This window comes from Populus euphratica, unplaced genomic scaffold (genome assembly GCF_000495115.2).
Source record: "Populus euphratica unplaced genomic scaffold, PopEup_1.0 scaffold17.1, whole genome shotgun sequence".
Classification (NCBI taxonomy): domain Eukaryota; kingdom Viridiplantae; phylum Streptophyta; class Magnoliopsida; order Malpighiales; family Salicaceae; genus Populus; species Populus euphratica.
Genome location: NW_011499884.1, coordinates 969,780 through 993,667, shown reverse-complemented (window position 1 = coordinate 993,667; position 23,888 = coordinate 969,780). Strand labels below are relative to the sequence as shown.

At 32.7% G+C, this 23,888-nt stretch overlaps 2 protein-coding genes across 5 annotated transcripts in view; both read left to right on the top strand.

The window, feature by feature from the left end:
* Positions 1-4,964: 4,964 nt before the first annotated feature.
* Positions 4,965-16,907, top strand: LOC105129990 (putative ion channel POLLUX-like 2). Of its 3 annotated transcripts, none has more exons than XM_011032290.1 (24): positions 4,965-5,289; positions 5,770-5,849; positions 7,356-7,474; positions 7,812-8,092; positions 9,056-9,127; positions 9,552-9,624; positions 9,838-9,936; positions 10,008-10,162; positions 10,251-10,355; positions 10,736-10,822; positions 11,800-11,884; positions 11,966-12,113; positions 12,600-12,676; positions 12,760-12,840; positions 14,006-14,200; positions 14,291-14,404; positions 15,042-15,134; positions 15,253-15,379; positions 15,462-15,538; positions 15,817-15,864; positions 15,955-16,024; positions 16,109-16,182; positions 16,448-16,558; positions 16,635-16,907. In XM_011032290.1, exons 1-24 carry the CDS (start codon positions 5,189-5,191, stop codon positions 16,734-16,736), a joined length of 2,574 nt encoding a protein of 857 aa, XP_011030592.1. In that variant the 5' UTR covers positions 4,965-5,188; the 3' UTR covers positions 16,737-16,907. The 3 variants fall into 3 exon arrangements, with proteins under 3 accessions (XP_011030592.1, XP_011030591.1, XP_011030593.1); XM_011032289.1 differs by having other exon boundaries at positions 4,965-5,319; XM_011032291.1 differs by lacking the exons at positions 4,965-5,289; positions 7,356-7,474 and having other exon boundaries at positions 5,766-5,849.
* A 3,912-nt stretch (positions 16,908-20,819) lies between these two features.
* Positions 20,820-23,888, top strand: part of LOC105129989 (rRNA-processing protein EFG1) — a 4,177-nt gene continuing 1,108 nt past the window's right edge. The window contains exons 1-7 of one of the 2 annotated variants that reach the window (XM_011032288.1): positions 20,820-21,190; positions 21,299-21,428; positions 21,519-21,649; positions 21,917-22,055; positions 22,739-22,853; positions 23,154-23,217; positions 23,342-23,623. In XM_011032288.1, coding sequence (XP_011030590.1) covers positions 21,032-21,190; positions 21,299-21,428; positions 21,519-21,649; positions 21,917-22,055; positions 22,739-22,853; positions 23,154-23,217; positions 23,342-23,623 — 1,020 coding nt within the window. In that variant the 5' untranslated portion in view covers positions 20,820-21,031. Of the gene's footprint in view, positions 21,191-21,295; positions 21,429-21,518; positions 21,650-21,916; positions 22,056-22,738; positions 22,854-23,153; positions 23,218-23,341; positions 23,624-23,888 lie in introns of both variants that reach the window. The other variant, XM_011032287.1, reaches the window with a different exon arrangement.

Here is a 23,888-nt window from a genome sequence, read left to right as displayed (position 1 = left end):
AAATTTTTCTTGCTCTCTTTTTCTTGTGATGAACAGTAGAATGGTTGGAACATGTAGAAACAGCTGGTCCTTTGATGTCAGGTCACGATTTCTGTTACAAACTCGATCAGCTTTGGATCTCTTTGAGTGATGCGAGAGTGAGCCTGTCCATCATCTGCCTATAGCCACCATTTGTCCTGCTGAGTGATTGCTTGCACAAACGTAGCAATTTATGTGCAAAACCCACTGTGAATTCCATCTTCATCGCCATGCACCTCAATCACCTGCATTGTTGCAGCCACCACCCTATCTTCCACTGTCATTGTCACCACCGTTATTTTCACCATTACTATCACTTCGCTATCATAGTTATTCTACTAACATCCCATCACCACGAATGTTTTGTTTTTCTGAAAAATATGTTCATGTAAAACAATTTTACAGAGAAAGATTTTAGGCAGAAATGAAAAAAATCACAGAGAAGATAACTTTCATTTCCTTGAGTGAAAATTGTGTTGTACGATAATAATTAATTTTTAAAAATATCTTTTATTTAAAAATATATTAAAAAAATAAAAAAATTTAAATAAAAAATTAAATTTTTAAAAAACGTATTCCCAGGCAGCTTCATGTTAATAGTCCTAGGCTAAGATGGGCTAGTGAAGCCCATGACTATTTGATAGGCATTTTGGTATCGCAAAAGAGGAGTTTGAGGTGCATGGATTTTGTATTCTATCTTAAAAAACAGATAAAAGACATGGGTTTTAGCAATCATGGAGGCTCCTTTGCGATCCAGTACAACATTTTATCATGAAATAAATTGAAAGGGAGATAACGAGGCTTAAGCTTCCTTCTTCTTTTTCCCAGAACAGGTAGCTCATGCTTGGTAAATATTTATTACCTGTGAAGTAAAAGAATAAAAAAGAGAAATTAATTTCATCGCGTGTTTGTAAATAAAAGACAAACTCTTGACGAAAGTCGATATGAAAAATGTAAGACAAAGACACGGACAGAAGCACTGATTGAAGAAGACAAGTCGAAGCAAGATTAGGCAGCGTGTGATTCATCAGTCATTTCATAAATCTGGTCGGCTGGGCTTGTCAGTACCGTATAACCAGGCAAATAATTTCGCATCTTTGCATCAACGGGCGTTATGAACCACAGTTTATCAGTATATTTTAAACTTTTTGTTACCCCAAAGCGCATTTTTTTCTTACAAAGGGCCGACTCCTTAGGGACTTCGAAAACAGGTTTAGTGCCCAGGTTCCCGTGTCTAGTGTCGGGAGCCTTACGCCCAAACATCGCGACCTGGGCCCAAGCGAATCTAGGCATCCTCCCATTGAAGAGCTGTGTCTTCCTTGATTTATTTCATGTAACGCAACTTCCCAATTCAAAAGGTGCAAGCTCCCCTTCCACTCCTACAAGAGTTTTTCATGGTCAATTATATTTTTATCTTATTAATATATATATATATATATATATTAAAAATATTTTTTTCTCATTATATTTTTATCTTATTAATATATATATATTAAAAATATTTGTTTCTCAATTAATATTTATATAAAAAATATTTTTTATATAAAAAATATTTATCTCTTATCAATAAATAAATAATAAATATTTATCTTTCATTAATATTACTATAATAAAATGATTTACTAATTTTTTTCAAGTAGAAAAAAAGATTTAAAAAATATAAATACATCATGAATCATTAAAATAAATTAATTCATAATTTTTATTTATAAAATATATGTATCAATTATTTATTAAACTCTTATTCTTATATTAAAACAAGAACAAATAACTTTGTGCTTGTAACTTAATGTTTTTTTTTTAATATTTATTATACTCTCTCTTCTTAAAGAAACTAGCTTGAATATTTGAGGATTCCCAGACTCATGAAAAAATAAAAAATTATTTAGCAAATACTGTAATTTTTACATCAAGTTATTACCTTTATTTGTTATGAAAAATAGATATAATAGAATGAATACATGACTAAGCACAGAAAAAGCCGTATTGTTGTTATTAAGCACCCTAAATTTTGGAACGGTGCCGTATGTTATAATTCTTTTATAAATGCTTGAAATCGACGGTCGCAGGCTTGATGCCTCTGCAGCCGGGCAACAATTCTGATTCGTTCATTTAATATACAAGGCAAAACGTTGAAAGCAGCGAATGCGGAGGCTCATTGAATATTGGAATCATTGACCAATTCATCCCACACACATCATTGGATGGACTGGGATCTACAAGCGGTTGCTTTACCTATTATCTAATACATCTATGAGGCCTGGGAAAGCTTACATAGCTTTACTATTTATCCTGCCCTTTTTTTTTTTCATTTTTCAAACTATTTTTCCTTTCTATTATCTAGCTAGATGAAATTAGTATTGCAATTATGATACAATTACTAGATTAAAAGAAACAAGATGTAACTGTAAAATATGAACAAAATACATGATTAGCCCTAAATTTATAATAATTTTTATTTAATTCAAAATTTTATTTTATTGTTCTCTAATTCTTGTGTGAAAGAAATAAAAGAGAAAGCCATCAAAAAATAAAAAAAAAAGAAGAGAATTGATGGTTGTTATCATTCTAGCAATCAAAATAGCTAAACTTCTTGTTAATGGGTTCTATTCATCAATGAAAGTTCAATATTGGTGGAATTTCTCTCCAAACATGTATAAAAAAAATCAAGTTCCATTTTAATTCTTTTAGTTCGAGTGATTTTAGATTTTTTGGCTAATTTTAGAATATTTTAATGTTAATAAATGATTTAAAAAAGTTTTTATGATGTTTAATATGAGTATTTAAATGAAAATATTTTGAAAAAATTGTTTTTTAACCTAAAAACCATATTTTTTGATTTTCAAGTTGCTACAGTGGCAAGTGTGGATTATAGACTCAGTAACTATAGATGACATGTCTTACACTCCAATGAATGACTTGTCATTTTTTTTTAAAAATAACTAAATAATTCTTTTAAGCCATGGTGCATTGAGTAACTTAGATTCGCGCCCTTAACATATATTTTTTTTTACTTTTAATATTAGGTTTTTTAATAATAAATATTGTTGATTTTTTAATTTAATTATTTAATATTAGTTTTAAAATCTAAATCGCTTTTCATTTGTCGCATATGTTGTTTTTTATCCTTAGTTTTTGTTTTTTTTTCTTATTCTTTGTTTTTATTTATCTATTAAGTTAATAAAATCATATTAAATCAATTTTTATATAAGTTAATTTAAATTTAAATTAAATAATTTTTTTTCAAATTTAACCTACCAACCCATTTCAGATTAATGGACAATGACAAAGTTTCCCGCTACCTGAATATTTTTCTACACGTTGAAGAAAGTTTTGCTCCATCCACAGTGGAGCTCGACCGGCCATCTGGTATATTACTAATTTTATTACAAGAATGATAGTTTAATGGATAAAGAGGAAATGATTTCGAAAATCAAAAACATTTTTTATTTTATCCTATTGATAAAAACTACTCTTTCTTTCCTACCCTTTCTTGAATTCACTCCAAATACAGGGAAGTGGCAGTGGACATGAAAGGAAACCATGACGAGCTCGACCAAAAATAACAAGTAAGGTTCTAACCCAGTGGTGAAAGAGGTTTATTTTCTTTTTCTGTACTTGGATTCGAGCCTTACTATGTATGTCTGTCATCCCCGCGGTACCTTATTTGCTCACTGGACTTACAGTGGACATGAAAGGAAACCATGACGAGCTCTAGCAAGTAAGGTTATAACTCAGCGGTGAAAAAGACTTATTTTTTTTTTCTGCATCTAGATTCGAGGCTTATCGTACATATCTGTCACCTCTACGGTACCTTATCTGCTCACTAGACTTATAAGATGTTTAGTGGACTGTGGGAATTAGTCGTGGTGCACGTAAGCTGGCCCGAACACCTCACGTAAATCAAAAAAAAAATAGCGACTCATTCATACTAATTCTGAATTTATTTTTTTAGTAATATTAATTTAATAAATTTTAGGTAATTTTAAGGTTTATATAATTATTAATTTTAAAATTAGTTAAAATACTCCCAATCTATTCTAAATAGTTATATTAATAATAAAAAAAATAGTGACTTATTGGACGAACTTGTAACCTGTATGCATTCATACCAGTATCGTCGGTGGTCCAGGAAAACTTTGCAAGTAGTCAACATCTTATCTTGAAAGTGCTTTGCTTGGTTTAGAGATGTCGAGCAGGTTGCTCCGGTGTTCCCCTTTCCTTTTCACTTTGCCCTCGTGACCAATGTTACCAAACTATCATGCCTTGATGGCAATCTCAACCTAACTATTTTCCCACGTTACCCACGTTTCTAAATGGGAAAGCCATAACCTTTTCAGTTGACATCTCACCATTCCCCTACCCTAAGTATAACTCAATATTTTTTTTAATTGATGTAGAATAATTATGAGTATAATCAAGCATTTTTTATATTTATGTATCATGAGTTCAGAAATAGCACATATTATTAATTATGTATAATTCTAACCAAACTCTACATTTATTTATATTTTAAAAGATTTTTTTGTCATAGAAATTATATTAGATTTTGTGGGTTTTTATCATTTCAAGACCGAGCATGTGTACTTTTCCACTAATCATGCATAATCAAGTCAAACTAATGGATTCATAACAGATTATTTTTCATAATCTTTCTTTACAGTGGCAGGCAAAGTTAAAAAAAAGAAGATCTATTTACCATCTAATCCAATAATACGGAGAGGTGTTATATTTTTAAGGTGCTAATTGCTGCTTAGCAGCTGATATCCCACCTAATCCCCATAATTATATGGTTGACTTGCTTATAGAATTTGCCTAGACGGTAGAGATGTCTCATTCAAAAGCTGAATGGAGTGGGCCCATGACAAGGTACGGACCAAAAGTACTCAACAAGGAAACAAAAAATCAAAGGTCCACACAATGGCTTTGTCCAACGGGAAGTCGGAAGTCAGAATCACTGGCAATCCTACTGTGGAAAACACGGGACTCTCTCTCCACAGTCCACTTTTCCTCTCCCTCTCTCTCTACATATAGTTGCCCTTCTTCCACTGATAGAAAAAAAAAACGTTACAGACTTTCTGCTATTTTTCACTGGTCTCTTCCTTTTCTTTCTATCTCAGTACTTTCATCAAACACTGGATATTCAAATTAGAAACACCAGAAAAGAGAGATGCTTCTTAGCCACTTGCAGAGCTCTAACCCATGGATTTCACCACCTCGAATCCCCATACTAAAACAAACTTCTTCTTCTTCTTCTTCTTCACCAGAGAGGTCATTACTTCTTCTTCATCCGCCTTCTCTTTAAGCGCATATTCTTTTGAGTCGATGTATGTAGCATTTTAAACTCAAAGTCGTCAGGTTGTTTTAACAGAAAGTAGGCTTAGCAAATTGGGATAGCCAAGAGAGAGTGTGTGTGAACATTTTATTGTGGACATCGCTTACGTAAATGTCGAAGACATTGTTTTCGTAGTTGTTGAGGATTGTTTGGGTTTATTTGATTTGCTTGGATGCCAAATACTCTGTAAGATAGGAGTCTTTTTAAGAATGTTTTTTAGTATATTAAAAGCAGCAAAGAGCCTTCTATGTTCTCTGCTGCTCTTGTTAAACAGAATTTCGCCAGTTAAGATAGATACTTCTAATATGACCTGTTACAGAACAGACAGGAAGTGTTGTGCTAATTTCATGTGCTGCTAGTGCTTTGTTATTATAGGATGATACCAACAAATTCACGTTGACAGTTTATTTTTACAGAAAAGTGTTGCCATGCCAATTTTGGTGGTTAAAGTCTTCAGCTCTGGGTGCATGGAATTTCCGATTACGAAGTACTGGAGGTGAGTTTGAAGCACTAACACGACTACTCGTCTAGTACTCAAGTATGATACCAAGGTCATAACACTAGCTAGATCGGGGGTTCTGTTTAGGTAAAAGTAGTATTCTGTTTTTTCATCTCTTTGTTTTTTCACAAGGAATTGCTTTTTTATTTATTCATCAGTTGCTCGGTGCAAAGTGGTTTCTTAAAATTTTCTTTTCAAACTTTCTTGTTTGTTATCAAAAACATTGTGAGTAAAAAATATTTTTTAGTTAAAAAAAAATTTAGTTTTGTTTTATAAAAATATATTTTTTTTATTTTGAATAATTTTTTTAAAAATTATGAAAAATTTAAATATTTTGAATAATTTTTTTTAAAAAAATTATGAAAAATTTAAAGATATCATATTATTTGTTAATGATAACAAATTTGATCTTTAAATTTTTAATTGCTATATTTTTTTTAATTTCACATATTAAAATTTAATTTAATTTGTTGTTTATATTAATTTTAGTTTTTATTTTTATAATTGTTATTTATTTTTTATTTTTATTTTTTAAGTGAAATTTTTTATTTATTAAATTTCGTCCTTATTCTTTTGAATGTTGCTTATTTTATTTGAAATAATTTGTGAAATTATAATTATTATTATTTTAATTTCATCATCTTTTAATTTTTTTATCTATTAAATTTGATCTCTATTATTTTGATTGTTATTTATTTTATTTGAAATAATTTATGAAATTAGATTTTTTCTCAATTTCATTCTTAATCTGTAAGATTTGTTCCTCATTATTTTAATAAAATTTAAAAAATATTTAAAAGTTATTTTTCATGATATAACCAAACATTGTAAAGTGTTTTTCAACTTATTTTTCATGACACTACCAAACATTGAAAAATAATTTACTTTTCAAGAATTTACTTTTCAAAAATAAATCACTTTCCAGCAAACAAATAGATAAGTGCCTGTTATTTCCATGGAGGGTAGAAAAATAATTTACTTTTTAAGAATTTACTTTTCATAAATAAATCACTTTCCAGCAAACAAATAGGTAAGTGCCCGTTATTTCTATGGAGTGTGACAAAGAATTTCTCATCTATTTTTTTTTTTTAAAGTGCACATTGGTCGACCTAGCACAATACTCGAATCATGGATTTTGAATGAATTACTGGATCATTTTGGATTGATTCTATTTTTTTTATAAAAATAATAATGTTATATTTTTTTAAAAAATAAATAGTTAATGGATTGTAATCGGGTTATTGAGTTCACCCGAGTTTTTGAACAAGACACGGGTCATTCTGAATTTTTGACTTTTTCTATTTATTTTTAAACTTGACCCCGGTTCTAACCATAGATTGATCCACCCGTTTTACTGGGCTAAGTTTCAAAGTTATGGTTTTGTCATTAATTTTTATATCATTTTTCAGCACCCAATGCTATTTTCATCCTTTTGTTGATACTTTCATCATAAATTGTAGATGAAACATTCACAACATTTTATCTAAAAAAATACATTTTCAGGGAATTGGAAAGCCAATAATCAAACCAAATGGCATAAGTTCGATAGTGTGGAGCGTACAAATGTTCCAGATTATTCACGCCCTGAGTTCTTGTGTATGAAGCCAAATAGTAGCTCTGAGGTAAGCATTACGTGAAAGAACCTGAATATGGAAAAAGTTAAAAAATGGATACATGTAATACATTATGAGATTTTTAACATGCTTAATTTCCCGTTGTGAGGTTTTCTCAATGAGAAAATAAAATAACGGTTTGGTTTTATTTATTTTTATTTTACTTGGTGTGTACAATTTTACGTATTTGGTTCATGGCTTACTCTTTTGTCATATATTTGGCACTGAAAGAAAAGTGATCTAAATTGATATACGAGATCACTGGTTACCTTGTTGTGCAAAACTTAATGTGTCTGTTTGTTGTAACTCGTCGTGTTTATGTTTATGTGATCTACTGTGTGTGCAGGATTGCCAAGCCAAACTTACAATTGGATCAATTGCTATGTGTTGCTTATTGACACAGTCAAAGTCTGCAAATACATTGATAAAGATTGTCCAAAACTTGCTTCCTTTCTTGGTTGGGACTTTTGGAGCTACAAACTCCCCATTTGCTTGTATGTCTAATTCCTTGAACAAACCAGCACCTCTGCAGTTGGACGTGTCCTTGCCCTCACTTCAAGATATTAAGTGGAGCTTATCACGCTTACTTTATTTGTTCAACATGCAACTTGAAAGAAATGTCGCTACGTAAGTGAATTGAAAATGTGAATTGAAAATTTTCTTTTTTCCGATTCACAGTGCCTGCTTTTTTTGGCTAACAATTGGTTCATTAAGATTTGTGTGTCACTGAGTTGAAATCTTGATAGTTCCTTTTGAACTGAAATCCCTTATGTTTTGAGGGATCAGAAGATTAGATGTCATTGAGACATTACAATATGAAATTGATGTAGCTGCATTTAAGGAAAAACAAATCATCTATTTTGTTCTCCTATAAGAAAAATAGAGATCTAATGGCGTACATTTCAAGTATGCTGGTATAATCAAATGGTCTACCCATCACCTAGTGTGCCAAGAAGGTTTTCTCTAGTTTTTTCTGTCAATTATACACACTTAAATCCAATTGTGTTATTCTGCATTTGTGGTAAACTTGGCTGCTTGGGAAGCAATAACAATCTTTTTGAGTGTAATAATAGGTCAGTACTAGATGTCTGAGATAGATATTTAAACAAGTACTATAGGTTTTGCAAACGAGTTCTAGGTTTTGTAAATACGGGCACAACCTGACATTCAGGGTTAATATTTTGGTCCTAGTGTTCTTTATTGAAACCTTGAAAGGAAAAAAATACAGCTTGCTTAAAGTACCTGTTAAATCTCTCAGGTATCTTGTATGTTAAAAAAAAATTTGCTCCCCGTCCAGGAACTTTTTTTTAGGATAGGAACACTGGCACTAGAGTATTCGAGTGAAACCTTAATTGCAAAATGATACAGTCTGCTTAAAGTGTCTGTTAAATCTTTGCCGTAGTTTAAATTCCCATGGAAAAGTAAAACACCTCAAAGTTTTAGCATCACTAATTGGGTTAGACTGGGCAAATTATGGCTGTCACCATGTAAAAAGTGGCATGGGCCCTATGCTTTTTTCGCTGTTTACTTCATGAATGTCAGCATGACATCTCCTGGTTAATCAATAAATTTTCTATAAATGTGTTGTAGGTCCTTTGTGGTACCGCTTGTGGCTTGCTTCTCATTCGTTGTCATTGGAGGTTTCCTGTTTTTCAACTTCAGGTAACCTATCAACCATCCCCTTTGAAGAATACAGTGATAATGCATCCTCAGACTTGATATAGTTACAGCCATTACCTCCATTTCTGCAATTTATCATCTTTTTTATGTGGATTTCTTATGAAGATGTCAATGAAAAAGTTAAGAATACAATACTAACAAATTGTCATAGAACTTATCGTTGACTGTATCACAAGGTAACTGGTATTTAAGGGAGCAAGATGTTTATAAGCTGAAAATATTCTTTGTGAGTTTTCTTAGTAAAATCCTTTCCCTTTTATATATGCCAGCTTATTCTCTCTTCAGCAAGGAACTTGCTCTAGCTATGTTTGGGTGCTTATTTGGTTCTTCTCTTAATTGACTCTGGCAGCATCTAGTACTCTTGCTTGTTTGCTGATCTGGGCTTGTGATATGTTCAATGATACAGGGGTAGCCAATCTCTTGAGGATTGCTTCTGGGAAGCTTGGGCATGCCTGTGTTCATCATCTACTCATTTAAGGGTGCGTTGAAGAGGTGAATGCTTACAGGAGTGACTATTGTGTAAATATTGTTGTGGATGTTGGTTGTTTAGAGTTGTTACGCTATCTCCTTTTGCCAACCATACATGCTTAACGGTTGCCTTTGTAATTATTCACTTAAAAAATTTTCCCCTACTTTCAGAATTGTTAATTTACACCTCTTGAATCTAAAGACCATAATTTATGGAACTGCAGCAAAGAACACGAGTTGAACGCGTTATTGGCTTTGTTCTTGCTATATGGGGTATTTTGTTCTACTCTCGGCTACTGAGCACAATGACAGAACAGTTCAGGGTATACTATTGAAACATCTACTTGCTGATGCTTGTATTTAAGTTGCTTTCTTAAGACTGTTACTTGGACAGGATAAAATGCAGAGGCTCAGGGAAGGGGCGCAAACACAAGTTCTCGAGACAGATCATATCATTATTTGTGGAGTAAACAGTCATCTGAGTTTCATACTAAAGCAACTAAACAAGTACCATGAGTCTGCTGTCCGCTTGGGTACTGCTACAGCTAGGTAATTAATTCTCATCTGCCAGCACGGTTTCCGTTCCAGTATTGTGTGCTATATGTACCTTTGATTTATGCATTCTATGTCTTTACAGGAGGCAGAGAATTCTTCTTATGTCTGATCTTCCAAGGAAGCAGATGGACAAGCTAGCTGACAATATGGCTAAAGATCTTAGCCATATTGATGTCCTCACTAAAAGGTATGGTATTAAGCAAATCCCCTTTGCTCATTGCAGGACTTCTGGAAAATCACTCCTCACCATTGTTCTTTTCTTTCCCTGGGACTTTGTCAAGATTTCCTTTATTCATCATCAACGTCCTTTGGTTGCGACAGTTGTGTATTCAGGCGATGATTTATTTTTTATGCAAATATTTCATTTTGTATTAATTTCTTTCTCTTTATAAGGAACATCAAGCATCCAGGAGGACTTTTCTCTCAACAACTTTTAAGAAAAATCTATCAATAAAATTATTTTATAACTTCAAAGAACCAGAACATATACATTATTGTTGAAATTTAATAACCTATCCATGATTGTTTCGCTTCAGTTTTTACATTTCCAGCTCCTTGTTTGTGCAGTTGCAGCCTTAGCCTAACAAAATCATTTGAAAGAGCTGCAGCTGGTAAGGCACGTGCCATAATTATACTGCCAACAAAAGGAGATCGGTAAGAATTTCAAAACAACATTTGTAGGATTATCTACTTGTATTAATTGACTTGATAGCATATGTGTCACAGAAAATTGCTTGTCATGATGTCATTTTATGGAAATCATCTTGTAGTGCATGGACAAGTACCAGAGTTGCTTTGTTATTGAAAGAGATGTTAGTACCACAGTGGATTTTTTTTAACCATAACTGTTAACCTGTAAATATTGTGAATTATATATTTGGATTTTGGTCCAAAAATTATATTTCAGACTTGCAATGATGAGCCATGATACCTTGTAGTAATGACTGGTAAGGTTTTGCACCTTAATTACATTGACAGAGAAGGAGTGATATATCCCTAAGTGTCTTTGTCAGAATTGGTGGTGATTGGAACTTACTATATAGGCTAAACTTTTCTCTACAGAATTGAATTTATATCAATTGATGTCTACATTCAGTCTTAGATGAACTAGGCTTATATTTGTATTTTAAATATTAGACACTGCCAAGATATTTCCTAGTTTTTGTTCACTATGCAACATAGAAACTTACAAAGAGTATGGTCATTAGCAACTAAGAAACTACAAAGATGCTACATTGACTGCAAAGATGCTACATTTGACATAATTGACTGCATTTAATACCCTTTTGTTAATTTTTAGTCATTACTAGTGCTTTTGCATTTCACCATTATCGCCGTCAACCTTTTTGTTGATGTGGTTGGTCGATGAGGGCTCTGCTCGACCAAGAAATACTATACGTCATGTAAGGGTTATGGGGAAGTATAAAAGGATGTTGGATCTAATGGCCTCTGATTTTTAAGAACGATAGAACTGACCATTACAAAGCCTTAATTTTGTGAATCTGAATCTTGCTTATTTTCTTAATCAACAAATCATCTTTGTTTTAGCACTTTACTGTTCTCGGGATTTGATTGCAGAAGCAAGACTAGAAAAAAGCAGCACTATTGATTTTAAATCTTTGATTGATTAGGTATGAAGCTGACACCAACGCATTGCTATCTGTGCTAGCCCTTCAACCTATTTCAAAGATGGATGGTGTTCCCACCATTGTTGAGGTATGTCAGTTTTTTCCTGATTACTTAAGGAAGTTCCTTGTGCATAATTTAACTGAATATCGGTTTCATTTTGATATACAGGTTTCAAATACCAATACATGTGAGCTTTTAAAATCAGTTTCAGGACTGAAAGTGGAGCCGGTGGAAAATGGCGCATCCAAATTATTTGTTCAATGTTCTCGACAGAGGGAGCTTATAAAGATCTACAAGCACTTGCTTAATTATCGAAGTACTGTGTGAATTTCCTTATAGAATCACAACATTCTCTTTCTAAGACAGAATTTGAGAATTCTCCAATCCAGAGATCGGGCTTTTCTCCAAAAACTTATTGATGAGTTGATGTCTTACTCCAGGCTACCAGTATTGTCTGTGGGAGACAGAGAAAGAGGGTTTGGGTTAATATGCTATTTCCTATTGAAAGAAAGCAGCACCAACAAAATACCACTTGAACCTTCCCAAACCCACTGTCCTAAGAAAAAAAAGAAAATTTCATCTTAAACACAGTCGGCTTTGGTTTATACTAGAGTGGTTCTATACAAGTTGGGCTAGCGAAGCAAATCCCTGTTTAATACCCCTAGAAGTTGAATCATTTTCAATAATGACACTTCAATATTTTTATTGAATAGAAGTATTTAAAGTTTTACATCTTTTCCATTGCCCAATTTTGTATTTTTACAGAAAAAACACTAATCATTATCATGTTTACTCATTGCAGAAAATGTATTTAATCTCTGCAGTTTTCCTGTTCTAGCTGGAATTAAGTACAGGCAACTAAGACGTGGATTTCAAGAGGTGATGCCATCTGATGAACTTAGTCTCAGGTAGAAGATAACTTCATGCAATCTGATAAGTTTGATTTTTTTCTTCTTCTTCAGGTAGTGGTTTGTGGTCTCCACCGGAATGGGAAAATATACTTCCACCCAAATGATGATGAGATCCTGCAGCAAACTGACAAAGTATGTGGATGTTATAGATTTCTGTACTTGCATAGTGGAACTGCACATTTAGAATCCTAACTTTAAGATGCAATCCAGTGAAACTTCTAATTCCTCTATGAAATCATAGGGTGGAACTTGACATGTCAACCAGTATGGCCATCTGAACTGTTTGATCTTTTCTATCCGACCAGATTAAAAAATACTTCTATTTAAATGATTTCTCCCTACAAGTAAATGGCTGAAGTTGTTCTCGGAAAACTTCAGAATGATTATTAGATATTGTTGCAAATTGGAAATCATATATTGGTTGTGGTTTATTAATTTAATAATTTCTAAGTGTGCTTTGTTGTTTTTATGGTTTCATATTGTCTTATTACATACTTCATTGGGAGCTAATTTACATTGAAATCCTGCAGATCCAATTAACAACCAGGCAAAATATAAAGGGAAAAAATTAGTTTCTGAACATGCTGTGCAGTTATTTTGCTGTCAGGATAAATCCTAGTGGTTCAAAATTTGACTAAAAAAGAGCGTGCAAATGGGCCCTTGGCCTCGCATGTCAATGCGTTGATTGATTGTGGCTGCAAAACAGTGTTGTTGCTATCTCTATTTGATGATTGCATCTTTAAAACTTGAAGTCAAATTGCTGCCAGAACTTCAATGGATTTAACTGTATTTGGACCAGTCAATGGACAGATGATAACTATAAACTAAACCTGTTTCATGAAGTGGAAGTCAATGATGCGGTGTGGTTCAATGGATGACTTAAGTTACTTCCTTCCCGTAAAAGATACTGTGTGCTTTAGCCTCTACAATTACTATAAATTAAAGCAATTTCCAGTGTATGAAGGGTCACTGTCTGTCATTTTCAACCATCATTGGCTGCATATAATTGTATGGTTGCCCGGTTTACCCATTTCTTAGTTCATGTTTTACTTTATAAATATCATTGGTTTTATGTTCAGCATTATATTCTATATGCCATGCCATCATGTTGTCTTAAGTTGTAATCTCATCAACTTCATTATATAAATTATAGTTGGCTACTGCTTTACATGGTAAGATATGTTTGCTCACCAATATTGTTTCAAGTGTGTCTGCTTCACTCATGTTGTTGGGTTGATTGCATTTCCGTCTTGATCCTATCTGTGTATTCTCTAATTTGTTCGCTTTTTCTACATAGATATTGTTCATTGGTCCAGTTCATGGTAAAAGGAACCCACAAATTGCATATTCTAGTGTCTTCAAAGAAGGAGCTGCCTTTTTTCAAAATCTGGAAGCTCTGAAAGACAACAGTGATAATTTAAATCTTCCTGCAGAATTGCAAAAGGAACGACTTAAAAATATTGTAAAACTTCCCAACAGATCAGGGTCAAAGGTATCTTTTCCGAGAGACAATTGCTCAATCAACAGTTTACTTCTGGATTGTATTTGTTGCTTTGTATGATTGTTTTGCTTGTCTGTGCAGGCATCGGACTGGAGTCTAGGACCGAAGGAATGCGTTCTTTTTCTTGGATGGCGCCCGGACGTTGTAGAAATGATAGAAGAGTATGATAATTATCTTGGACCTGGGAGCATATTGGTATGCTGCTATACAATTTAGAGTTTTTAACTATTTATTTAAATCATACCTGTTCACAATTTTGTTCTTGCAGTCCATTTTCATACATCTTAATTTAAATAGTAATTGCTCCTCAAGTTCGGTTTTCCTTACCAAAGTTTTAGAATTAAATTACACAAGCAAATATAATGAGAACATGCGTAATGTACAAGTGCATCTTATCAGAAATGAGTGATGTACATGTATTTGGTATTTTGTTTTTGTCACTGAAACCAGATTGTCACCAATAGGGTTCCTTTGTTGCACTTTTCCTGTTTTCACCACTTAAAGGATTTTACCATAAGTTATATAGTCAATTTACATTTCTTGCTGAATAAGATCAAAGTGCTTGTTCGTTGTCTGTCCGATTGGAAAATTCTGATAGTCAAAACATAACTTTCCATGTTTTGCTTCTCTTCTTCATCTTCCACTTGTTTGGTCTCTTCTGGAATTTAGTATTTTATTAGCTATTGGACAATTTAAGTCTGGCGTCCCCAGTGACTTGTAATTTTTGTAACTTGATATACAAGAACTTAATGTTCACACTTGACATGCTTTTAAGCTTCTGGATACCTGTTAATCTTTAGTTTACTTTCACCACCTCTACAAATATATGCAGGAGATATTATCAGATGTGCCATTAGACGAGAGGATGAGGTCCAGCAGCATTGCTAGTCAAAGAAAACTTAAAAACGTCCAGGTTTCCCATAGGGTACTGCCTAATTGAGCCGAACTGAAAAAAGACATTTTATGTCATTTCTTCAATTTATTTTTCTTGGAAACCTTCTTGTCATTGGAACTAATGGTTTATGATCTTTCAAATATTGCAGATTGGAAACCCCATGAATTTTGATGCCTTACAGGAAACCATATTGGATATTCAGAATTCCCTCAAGAAAGATGAAGATATTTCCTTTTCAATTGTGGTAATATCTGATAGAGAATGGCTTATTGGAGGTAATAATACGTGCCTTGGAGTTAACAATATCTGAAGCTTTGTTGGGTTGAAGTGGCATTACATAATCGTTCTTTTCTTCAGATCCATCCAGGGCAGACAAGCAATCTGCTTTCTCTCTTATTCTTGCTGAAAATATCTGCAACAAGCTTGGAGTGAAGGTGAATATGATCCTTGTTATAATCTGTTTACCAATAGGCTTCTAGCTCTGATGGTAGTGACCTCTTAATAGTAACCAAGTGTTCCTGGGTTCAATTTCTAACGAAGCCAGGAACATCGAACTTGTTTACACCCCACGCAAAAAGTGGCCAAAGTTAACCCCTCATACTTGCTGTAATGGCCAGATTAACACCCTGTCAGTGGGTATTAAGCTTGACTTCCCCTCTTCTCTAACACTAACCACTAACACTCAACAACATAACAAGCAACTGTTCTGCAGGTACAAAATCTAGTTGCAGAGATTGTCGACTCAAAATTAGGCAAACAAGTACGCATCCTGTAACAGACTTATTCAGTTTTATGTCGAGAACACTCTTGTTTTGTATGGGTAATTATTTAGATCATACTATCTCTTCAGATTACAGGAATCAAGCCCAACCTGACTTACATAACAACAGAGAAAGTAATGAGCCTTGTGACAGCTCAAGGTCCTGATCATTGTACTCTACTTGCTGTTACACTTGCATTTAGACCATGTTCAATTTGAAGAGTAATTATTTGCTTACGTACAGTGGCAGAGAACAGTGAACTGAATGAGGTGTGGAAAGACATTCTGAATGCAGAGGGTGATGAAATATATGTGAAGGTAAATTCCGCTTCCTTGTATTGCATTTTGGTGTATTTTCCATAGAAGGGTGACTCGGTTGGGGAATGAGACTTGGGGCTGCTCTTTTCTATTTCTGTGAGGAATCAGATTTTATGCTAGCCACAACTGCTATTGTTTCCTTGAGAGTTGAGACTTTATTTTGGGTGATGAACTACCCTTTCTGGAATTAGTATCGAGTTTATTCAATACCAGCTTACCAACCCATTTTAGCTACGTTATTTCTTTTTTTGTGTTTCTCTGGCAGGACATTACCCTATACATGAAGGAGGGGGAGCATCCTTCATTCGCAGAGCTCTCTGAAAGGGCATATTTGCGGCGAGAGGTTGCTATAGGCTATCTGAAAGATACTAGAAAGGTATAGACGAGTAAGAGGGTATAATGGCATTTGGTTAAGGTTTAGCCAATTTGATCTAGACATCTTAATCTTGCAGGTTATCAATCCAAATGTCAAATCAGAACCGCTCTCCCTGTCTTCGACAGACGCATTAATCGTTATATCCGAGCTTGAAGGAGAACAACCCATCGTTTTGTAAAATGTGAACCTTTAGTAATCATCTGCCTTTGCTCCTTTTATCGTCTTTTCCATTGTTGCAGGGCATCTTTGTTTTTTTCTAATGTGTGTACTGTCTTACAAGCAGAAACTGTGTCAAAATGATCCCAAATAAAAGAAAATGATGAAAGATGGGATTAATGGTAGTTTGACTGAAAAATGGCTAGCTAAAACTGGATCAATGGTAGTTTGACTAAAAAATAGCTAGCTAAAACTGAATCACAAAGTGTGTACTTAATTTATAAATTATTCTAAATAAAAAAATTTTAATAAAAAAATATGGATGGAATCTTAAAGATAAAAATCCTCAAGGGTTAATTTGATATTTGTTTTAAGACTAAAATGAAAATCGAGTAGGAAATAAAAAAATAAATAAAAATAAAAAATAAAAAACGACATGCGTAAATAAAAATAAAAAATAAAAAACAACATGTACTAAATTGATAACAATTAAGCCACAAACACTATTATACATAAAGAGGATGTCAAGACACTTCAGCCATCGTCTTAGAAGTAAAGTTTTGGCTATGACATCATATGTGCTGTCCAAACTTTGTGGACTCTGTTTATGTCCTTTCACTGTTTTTTTTGTTTATTTATGAAATTGTTATGCTAATAATGCTTAATAACTATCAAATAATTAAATGTAAAAACAAAAGAATCCCTAAATTAAATGCAAAACTGAAATTATATAATTTAACTTTTTTAAAACTAAGTCAAGAAATAAAAAGCTCATTAACTGAAGTTTAATGGTTTTTTTTAGCTGTTAATGGTAATAAAATAATTATATTATGCAATACAACTATAAAATGAACACATTTAATCTTGTTTATTCTTATAATGACTACTAAGTCTCGCGAAAAAGAAGTCCTTTCCTTTGAAACAAACTAAATAATTTTGTTAACCAAAAATAAATTAGTAATTGACCATAGAATTTTTTAAATTTTCTTATAATTGTTATTACTTAATTACTCTAAATATTATCCAATCAAAAATAAAAATAAAATAAAATAAATCATTATCTTCTTTCTTGCATATTGAAATTGGAATAGTCATAAGGTTCGTTAGATGCAGGCATTGTTTATTAGCCACATGAAAACATCCAGAGCTTTTGACATATAGTTTTGAAATCCAGATTGGTCCAGCAAATTAATCTAGAATTCTGCTGATCCGGACTTGAAATCGGTCTAGATCTAAATAAAAATCCGGTAAGAAGTTGGTCTGATGAAACTAATTAACTTGACAGATTAACCTAAAACCTAGTAAACCTAGGTAAACCCAACTATCTTCCTTTTCTTGGTTCTTTAATCATTATAGATTCAAGTGATTGTAAACAAAAAAATTATCATCTCAACACAGAAAAAAAAAGATACAAAAAGAGATGCAGAAGCGATAGTCTCTCCTTTGTTTTTAATGATTGGGGCAAGCAAATGCCACTAGAATTTTGGAACCAAGAAAAAATGCACTGCAAACTAGATCATAGCAATTCAGTTAACTTAACAAAACAAGAAGACAACCCTCTTTCAATAGCTACATACTATTTTAATATCTCAACAAAAATCTTGCAAAAGTTTTCAAATATTCTCCAAAATCCTCCAGCAGAAACTTTTCATATACGATGAAATCTCATATATGATGAAAAGCTTCAAGTATGCAACATATATCCAGCTTTAACCCCAACTGCTTACAACAACTTGAATCAAGGAAAGACAGGAGCTAGCTTGTCCCATTCAAATCTTCCGGGAGTTGCCTTCTTACATTGATTATTAGAAGAAAAAATCTCTATCTAGAAGCTGAGACTCTTCCTATGCAACAGGTCATTCAAAAAAAGGAAGAAAACAATATCCCCTCCCTCCCTCACCTGAAAATTTTCAAATTCCTTTACCAAGTTCATTGTAACTTTAAAATATAATAATTTTTTAAGAATTTATTCAGTTCTACTCATCTAACCTACGACCCAATCATTAAATCAAGTTGATTATTAAATTAAATTTCTAAACAGCATCTTAAACTAGCTTTTCTTTTTTCTTTTATTATTAGCTAATATGCCTGTCTTTCATTGAGAGTTAGATCAAAAAAAGTTTAATGGCATGAAATAAACATGCAAGTGCTTTTTTATATTAAGAAAACAATTTAATTATGAATTAAAAGTTTAATATATGCATTTAGTTAACCAAATCAAAAATTATTTATGGTTAAATATAAAAAAAATATTAATGATAATCCAAAATTAAACTGAAAAGTTGAGAAATAGATTTATATCAGGATAAATAATCGAGCAACAGAAGCTATGAATCTAATTGTGTTTAATACTTTTATTATTTAGAACCAATTTTTTTATTTAATTAAACAATAATACATATATATAAGTGATTGAATCAGATTTAAAAAAGAAATATTATGTAGGGTTCCATGAAAAAAAACACTTGCTAATATTATAAAAATAATAATTTTTTTTGAAAACCAAGTATAAATTAAATGAGATTTCACTAAAAAAGATTAAAATTTATTTATTTTATTTATTTTAATCAATGTCAGTTGAAATCGAATACCCCAAATAAATAGTTAAGAATGGTGGCTTGTTGTCTGACAGTTCTTAAATTGACCAGTCATTCTTACCAGCAATTTTTAAGAATTCATGAGCTCATGCAGGAAGGGACATCAGCTATGATATGCAAAATATCATGTATATGTATATATATATATATATATATGTAACTTGTTTACACCATATTGATACAAAAATATTTAATATGTAACTTCCTAAAATACATAAATATAAATTACAGAAATTCATGAGCTCATACAGGAAGGGACATCAGCTATGATATGCAAAATATCACTGTCTCTAATTCCAAAGTATAAAACATTTAAATCTTTGCTTTTATCAACCATTTGTGAAAGCATCGCCTGCTTCGTCACCGTGCTTTTAAAACACATGGGACATCAGCTATGATATGCAAAATATCACTGTCTCTAATTCCAAAGTATAAAACATTTAAATCTTTGCTTTTATCAACCATTTGTGAAAGCATCGCCTGCTTCGTCACCGTGCTTTTAAAACACATTTAAAAACAAGAACTACTCCCCTCTTTTGAGTAAAAGTGAGTAAAAATAATTTAAAAAACTGATTAAATTAAAAAAATTATTGAAAAAACAGAATTGCAAAAAAAAAATTTGATTAAACCAATTAAAATTTAAATAAAACCAACCAATTTAGTTTGGTTTTAGTTTTATAAGTTTAAAATAAAAAATAAATTGAATTCAAATTGAAAAAACCAAACCAAAATAGAGCTAAACTAAAAAAGTTAAACCAAATAAGTTTGAATTAGTTTTTATTCTAAAAATTAAATCAAAACTTATAAATTTGAAGTGATTTTGGTTTTTTTTAAATTTTAATTTAATTATTTTTTTAATAAAAATCAAACCTAACCAAATATAATTATTTCTACTCTTAATCTTTCTATTTTAAAGGGAAAGCTAGGAATAATCACAAAAATTAAATTAAAACAAGCACCCTTAGCTATGGCATATTACTCAAGCATCCTTTAAAGGAATGGGCCTTTATTTTGTTTTTTCAGAGCTATATCAATCAAAAGAAAAAAAGAGGGGGAATTTGTCTCAGGAAACCAAAAATGTAAAAATGAAATGTAGGATTAGTATGTCCATTAAGTCTCGCGTTTCAATTAGAGTTTAATTTTTTTTTTAATGGATTAACATCAAAATAAATTTTAAAAAATAAAAATATTTTAAATTAAAAAATACTTTGAAAAGTAATTATTATCAATATCTTATAAGGTATTTAAAAATATAATAATAGCTTTAAAAATATATTAAAATAATATCTTTTATTTTTTAAAATATATTTTTAATATAAGTCTAATTTTTTTATTTTTAATATATCAAAATCATTAAAATATATAAAATATTTTAATTTATAAAAAAATAAAATTTAACCACTTTTGCCTGGGACAAAATCCCCTGCGAAATACCTCAAACGAACACTCAAAACACCGCCTAAGTAGAACAGTGTACACCAAGAATGTACTTAACAATCTCTCGAAAAAAAACGAGCCAGATTAAAAAAAAAAAAAAACAAAAGGTAGTTATCGTAAAACCTCCGGCAAAAAAGAGAAAGGGAGGCAAAAAAGAGCGAAAGCAGAGCATTCCAAATCGTCTCGAGTGAGTGGAAAAGAAAACTAGAAAAAAAACAAGAGGGCTGCAACAAGAGAGGGGAAGAAAAGAGGGAGGCATATCTTCCAGCTTTCGAAGAGCAACATGGCCCACGGTGGCTATGGCAAGCGGAGGGTGGCTGAGCGCAAACCCCCTGTAGGCCGCCGTTCCAAAGGATTAGGCGGAGACAAGAAACCTAAACAAAAGCCCAAATCCGTCTCTCTCAAGAACCAAATCCGCTCCGTCGAGCGCATGCTCCGCAAGGTCCTTGCTACCTTCCAACTTCAAATTTCATTTTGAATTAGGGTTTTTCTTGTCTTCAATCATTCAATTTTCCATTTGATTATTAATTAACTTTCTTTGTAATAGAAGGAACTTCCGCCCGAAGTAAGGGAACCTCAAGAGAAAAGGTTAGAGGAATTGAAGAAGCAACAAGAAATTCATACTCGTTTGGCTCTCGAACGCAAAGTTTTCTTGCGTGATAGGAAGATTAAGTTTTTTGGTAACTCCTTCAGTTTTTTCAATGAAATAAATTTGTTCATTAATCAGTCTCATGCTGAATCCTCAAAGTCATGTCCTCTATTTTGTCTAGAGAGAAGAAAGATCGAAAGAAGAACACGGCGTCTGGAGAAACTGCAGCGTGCTTCATCTGGTCAGGCTGCTCAAGATGTTGATCTTGCTGACCAGCTTTCTAAATTGAAAGAAGATCTTGAATATGTTAGGGTAAGCTGCTCTGTACGTTTTTTGCACTCTAAATTTTCCCCTTTTCTTCGGTAATATGTAAAGGGCATTTACTGTAGTTCTGTACTAAGGTAATCAAAATTTAAGAGACAGTCTACTGTACAGTGTGAGATAAGCTGAATGAAATGTTGACTGTTGTGTATTTAGTTTGGAGAAGTGTTGTAAACAACAGCATTAACTCAGCTTGTCCTCCTGCTTGTTTTTTATTAAAAAAAATTTCATGTTGCTATTTTTCTTGTGAACTTACAGTTTTTCCCCAAGACTGAGAAATATGTGGCTTTATTTACTGGAGGCGAAGATCCAGAAATTGTTGATCAGAGAAATAGATTGCGCAAGCAGATTAAAGCCAACTTAATTGCTGCTGCAGCCAGCGGCAAGGATTTGGAAGGTATCTTCTTTCTTTTACTTACCTCTGCAACTTTCTAAATAAAGTTCTATGAAAGAACTTACTTCCTTGCTACTGGATTGAAGGCATGGTATTGCACTCTTGTATATAGTTCTTGAAATCTATCCACCATTACATGAATGTGGATCTGCTCTGTGGATTAAGTTTATTTTGTAGACATTTGTGTTTGGAAAAATCATGTTGTCCTCAAGAAATCAAAATATCAAACTAAAATATACAATTAGATGTGTATCTGTGGTAATAAAGACTACACTGTTGGTTATCATATGAAGAATGGTTTACCCTATCTTACAGTTCTGTGCACCACAATCCTTTGTGAATGCTTACATAGCCAAGATGAAGAAAAACAGGGCTTTTGTGTGTGCTCTCGCCAATGATGGGGACCCACCCCTTTATGCCGGTAGATGTGACTTGGCTTCCCATTTATTGGGCTGTGGGCAGATCATTAGAAGGATAAATTTGATTAAAAATAAATGATACGGGTCAAAAGTTGAAAGAGCAGGCACCACCAACTAATCCTTTCCACACTGCAAAAGGCTTTGATTGGTGGATGGATTATATATCTGTTCATGCTAATACATTCTCATCATAGTAATTTTGTTATGATATCTACTTGTTGTTGTGATGGTGATGTACTTTGTACTTTATTGGACTTATGCTAACAGAGACAGGGAGTGAGGATGATGGACTTTTGGATCTGAGTGAAGATGATTTCTTTTTAACTGGAACCTCGAGTGATGAAGCTGATGCAGATGATGAATGGACAGATAAAAGCACAAGGTATATATCATAATTGTGAGTGAAGATTCTAGTTTCAAGATTTACACTTGCAATTGGGCAGGCTATTTTATCTTTGTGGTTGGATTTATATTTCCTTGATGTGTTTATTAGTCATATGCTGGATCAAGATAGAAATAAATAAATATGCATGTACAATTGTTTATTCTGCTAGCTTTCTGTTGTCACTTCGGACTGGAAGCTCTGCACCCATTTGGTTCTGTATTTAGATCTTCTTAATATAGTTTTGCATATGCTGTCAATTGGGTTATACCCTAACAGGTGCAAATTATAATTTTTCAGGGAACCAGCTTCTAGTGCTTCTGGCAAAGCAGCGTCTGGAATGTCAAGTGATGAAAGAAATCAGGTCACTTGTTAAACCCAAATATTGAATTCTCATGTGAAAATATACACTAATGATTTATTTTTCCTTATTTTTTTCCCTTGAAAATGATTTTTTTTTCTGACTTCAATTTTTCCCATCAAGACAGACTGCTGCCAGAGCTCTAATGCCTCCTCCGCGGCCTTCAAACAATTTGCATGCAAATTCAGTGCATGCTCAATCAAAGTTTGGAGCTTCATCTAGTAAAAATTCATGGAAACAGAGGGCGGAGATTTCTACATCTAGCAATACATCAAGTAGCAGAAGTAGATCTTCCTTTAGGGCAGGGGGGTCTTCAAGTACAAGGACAGGACACAGTAGTAATCTGAGTTCAAATTCTGATGCTCATAAACCCCGAAGGAAGAGGAGGCCAAAGAGGAAAAGGCAACAGGTTTGTTACTCTTGACTGTTATTTTGTCCATTTCTTCTCTCCTTATTTCTGTTATAATGATTCTGTCATTTGCCGGATTAGCATTTGTTGGGTTAAGTATCTTAGGAATAACAGTCTTTCTCTGAGGATTTATTCCTTAAAAATGGACAAAGCCCTAGATAGGCATATGGGTTTGTGTGTTTACTTTCTGTATTGGGTTGTATAGTTTAGTTTTAACCTAAAAGAATGACAATGGTTCAGATGATATAGCGCCCCCCACACCACC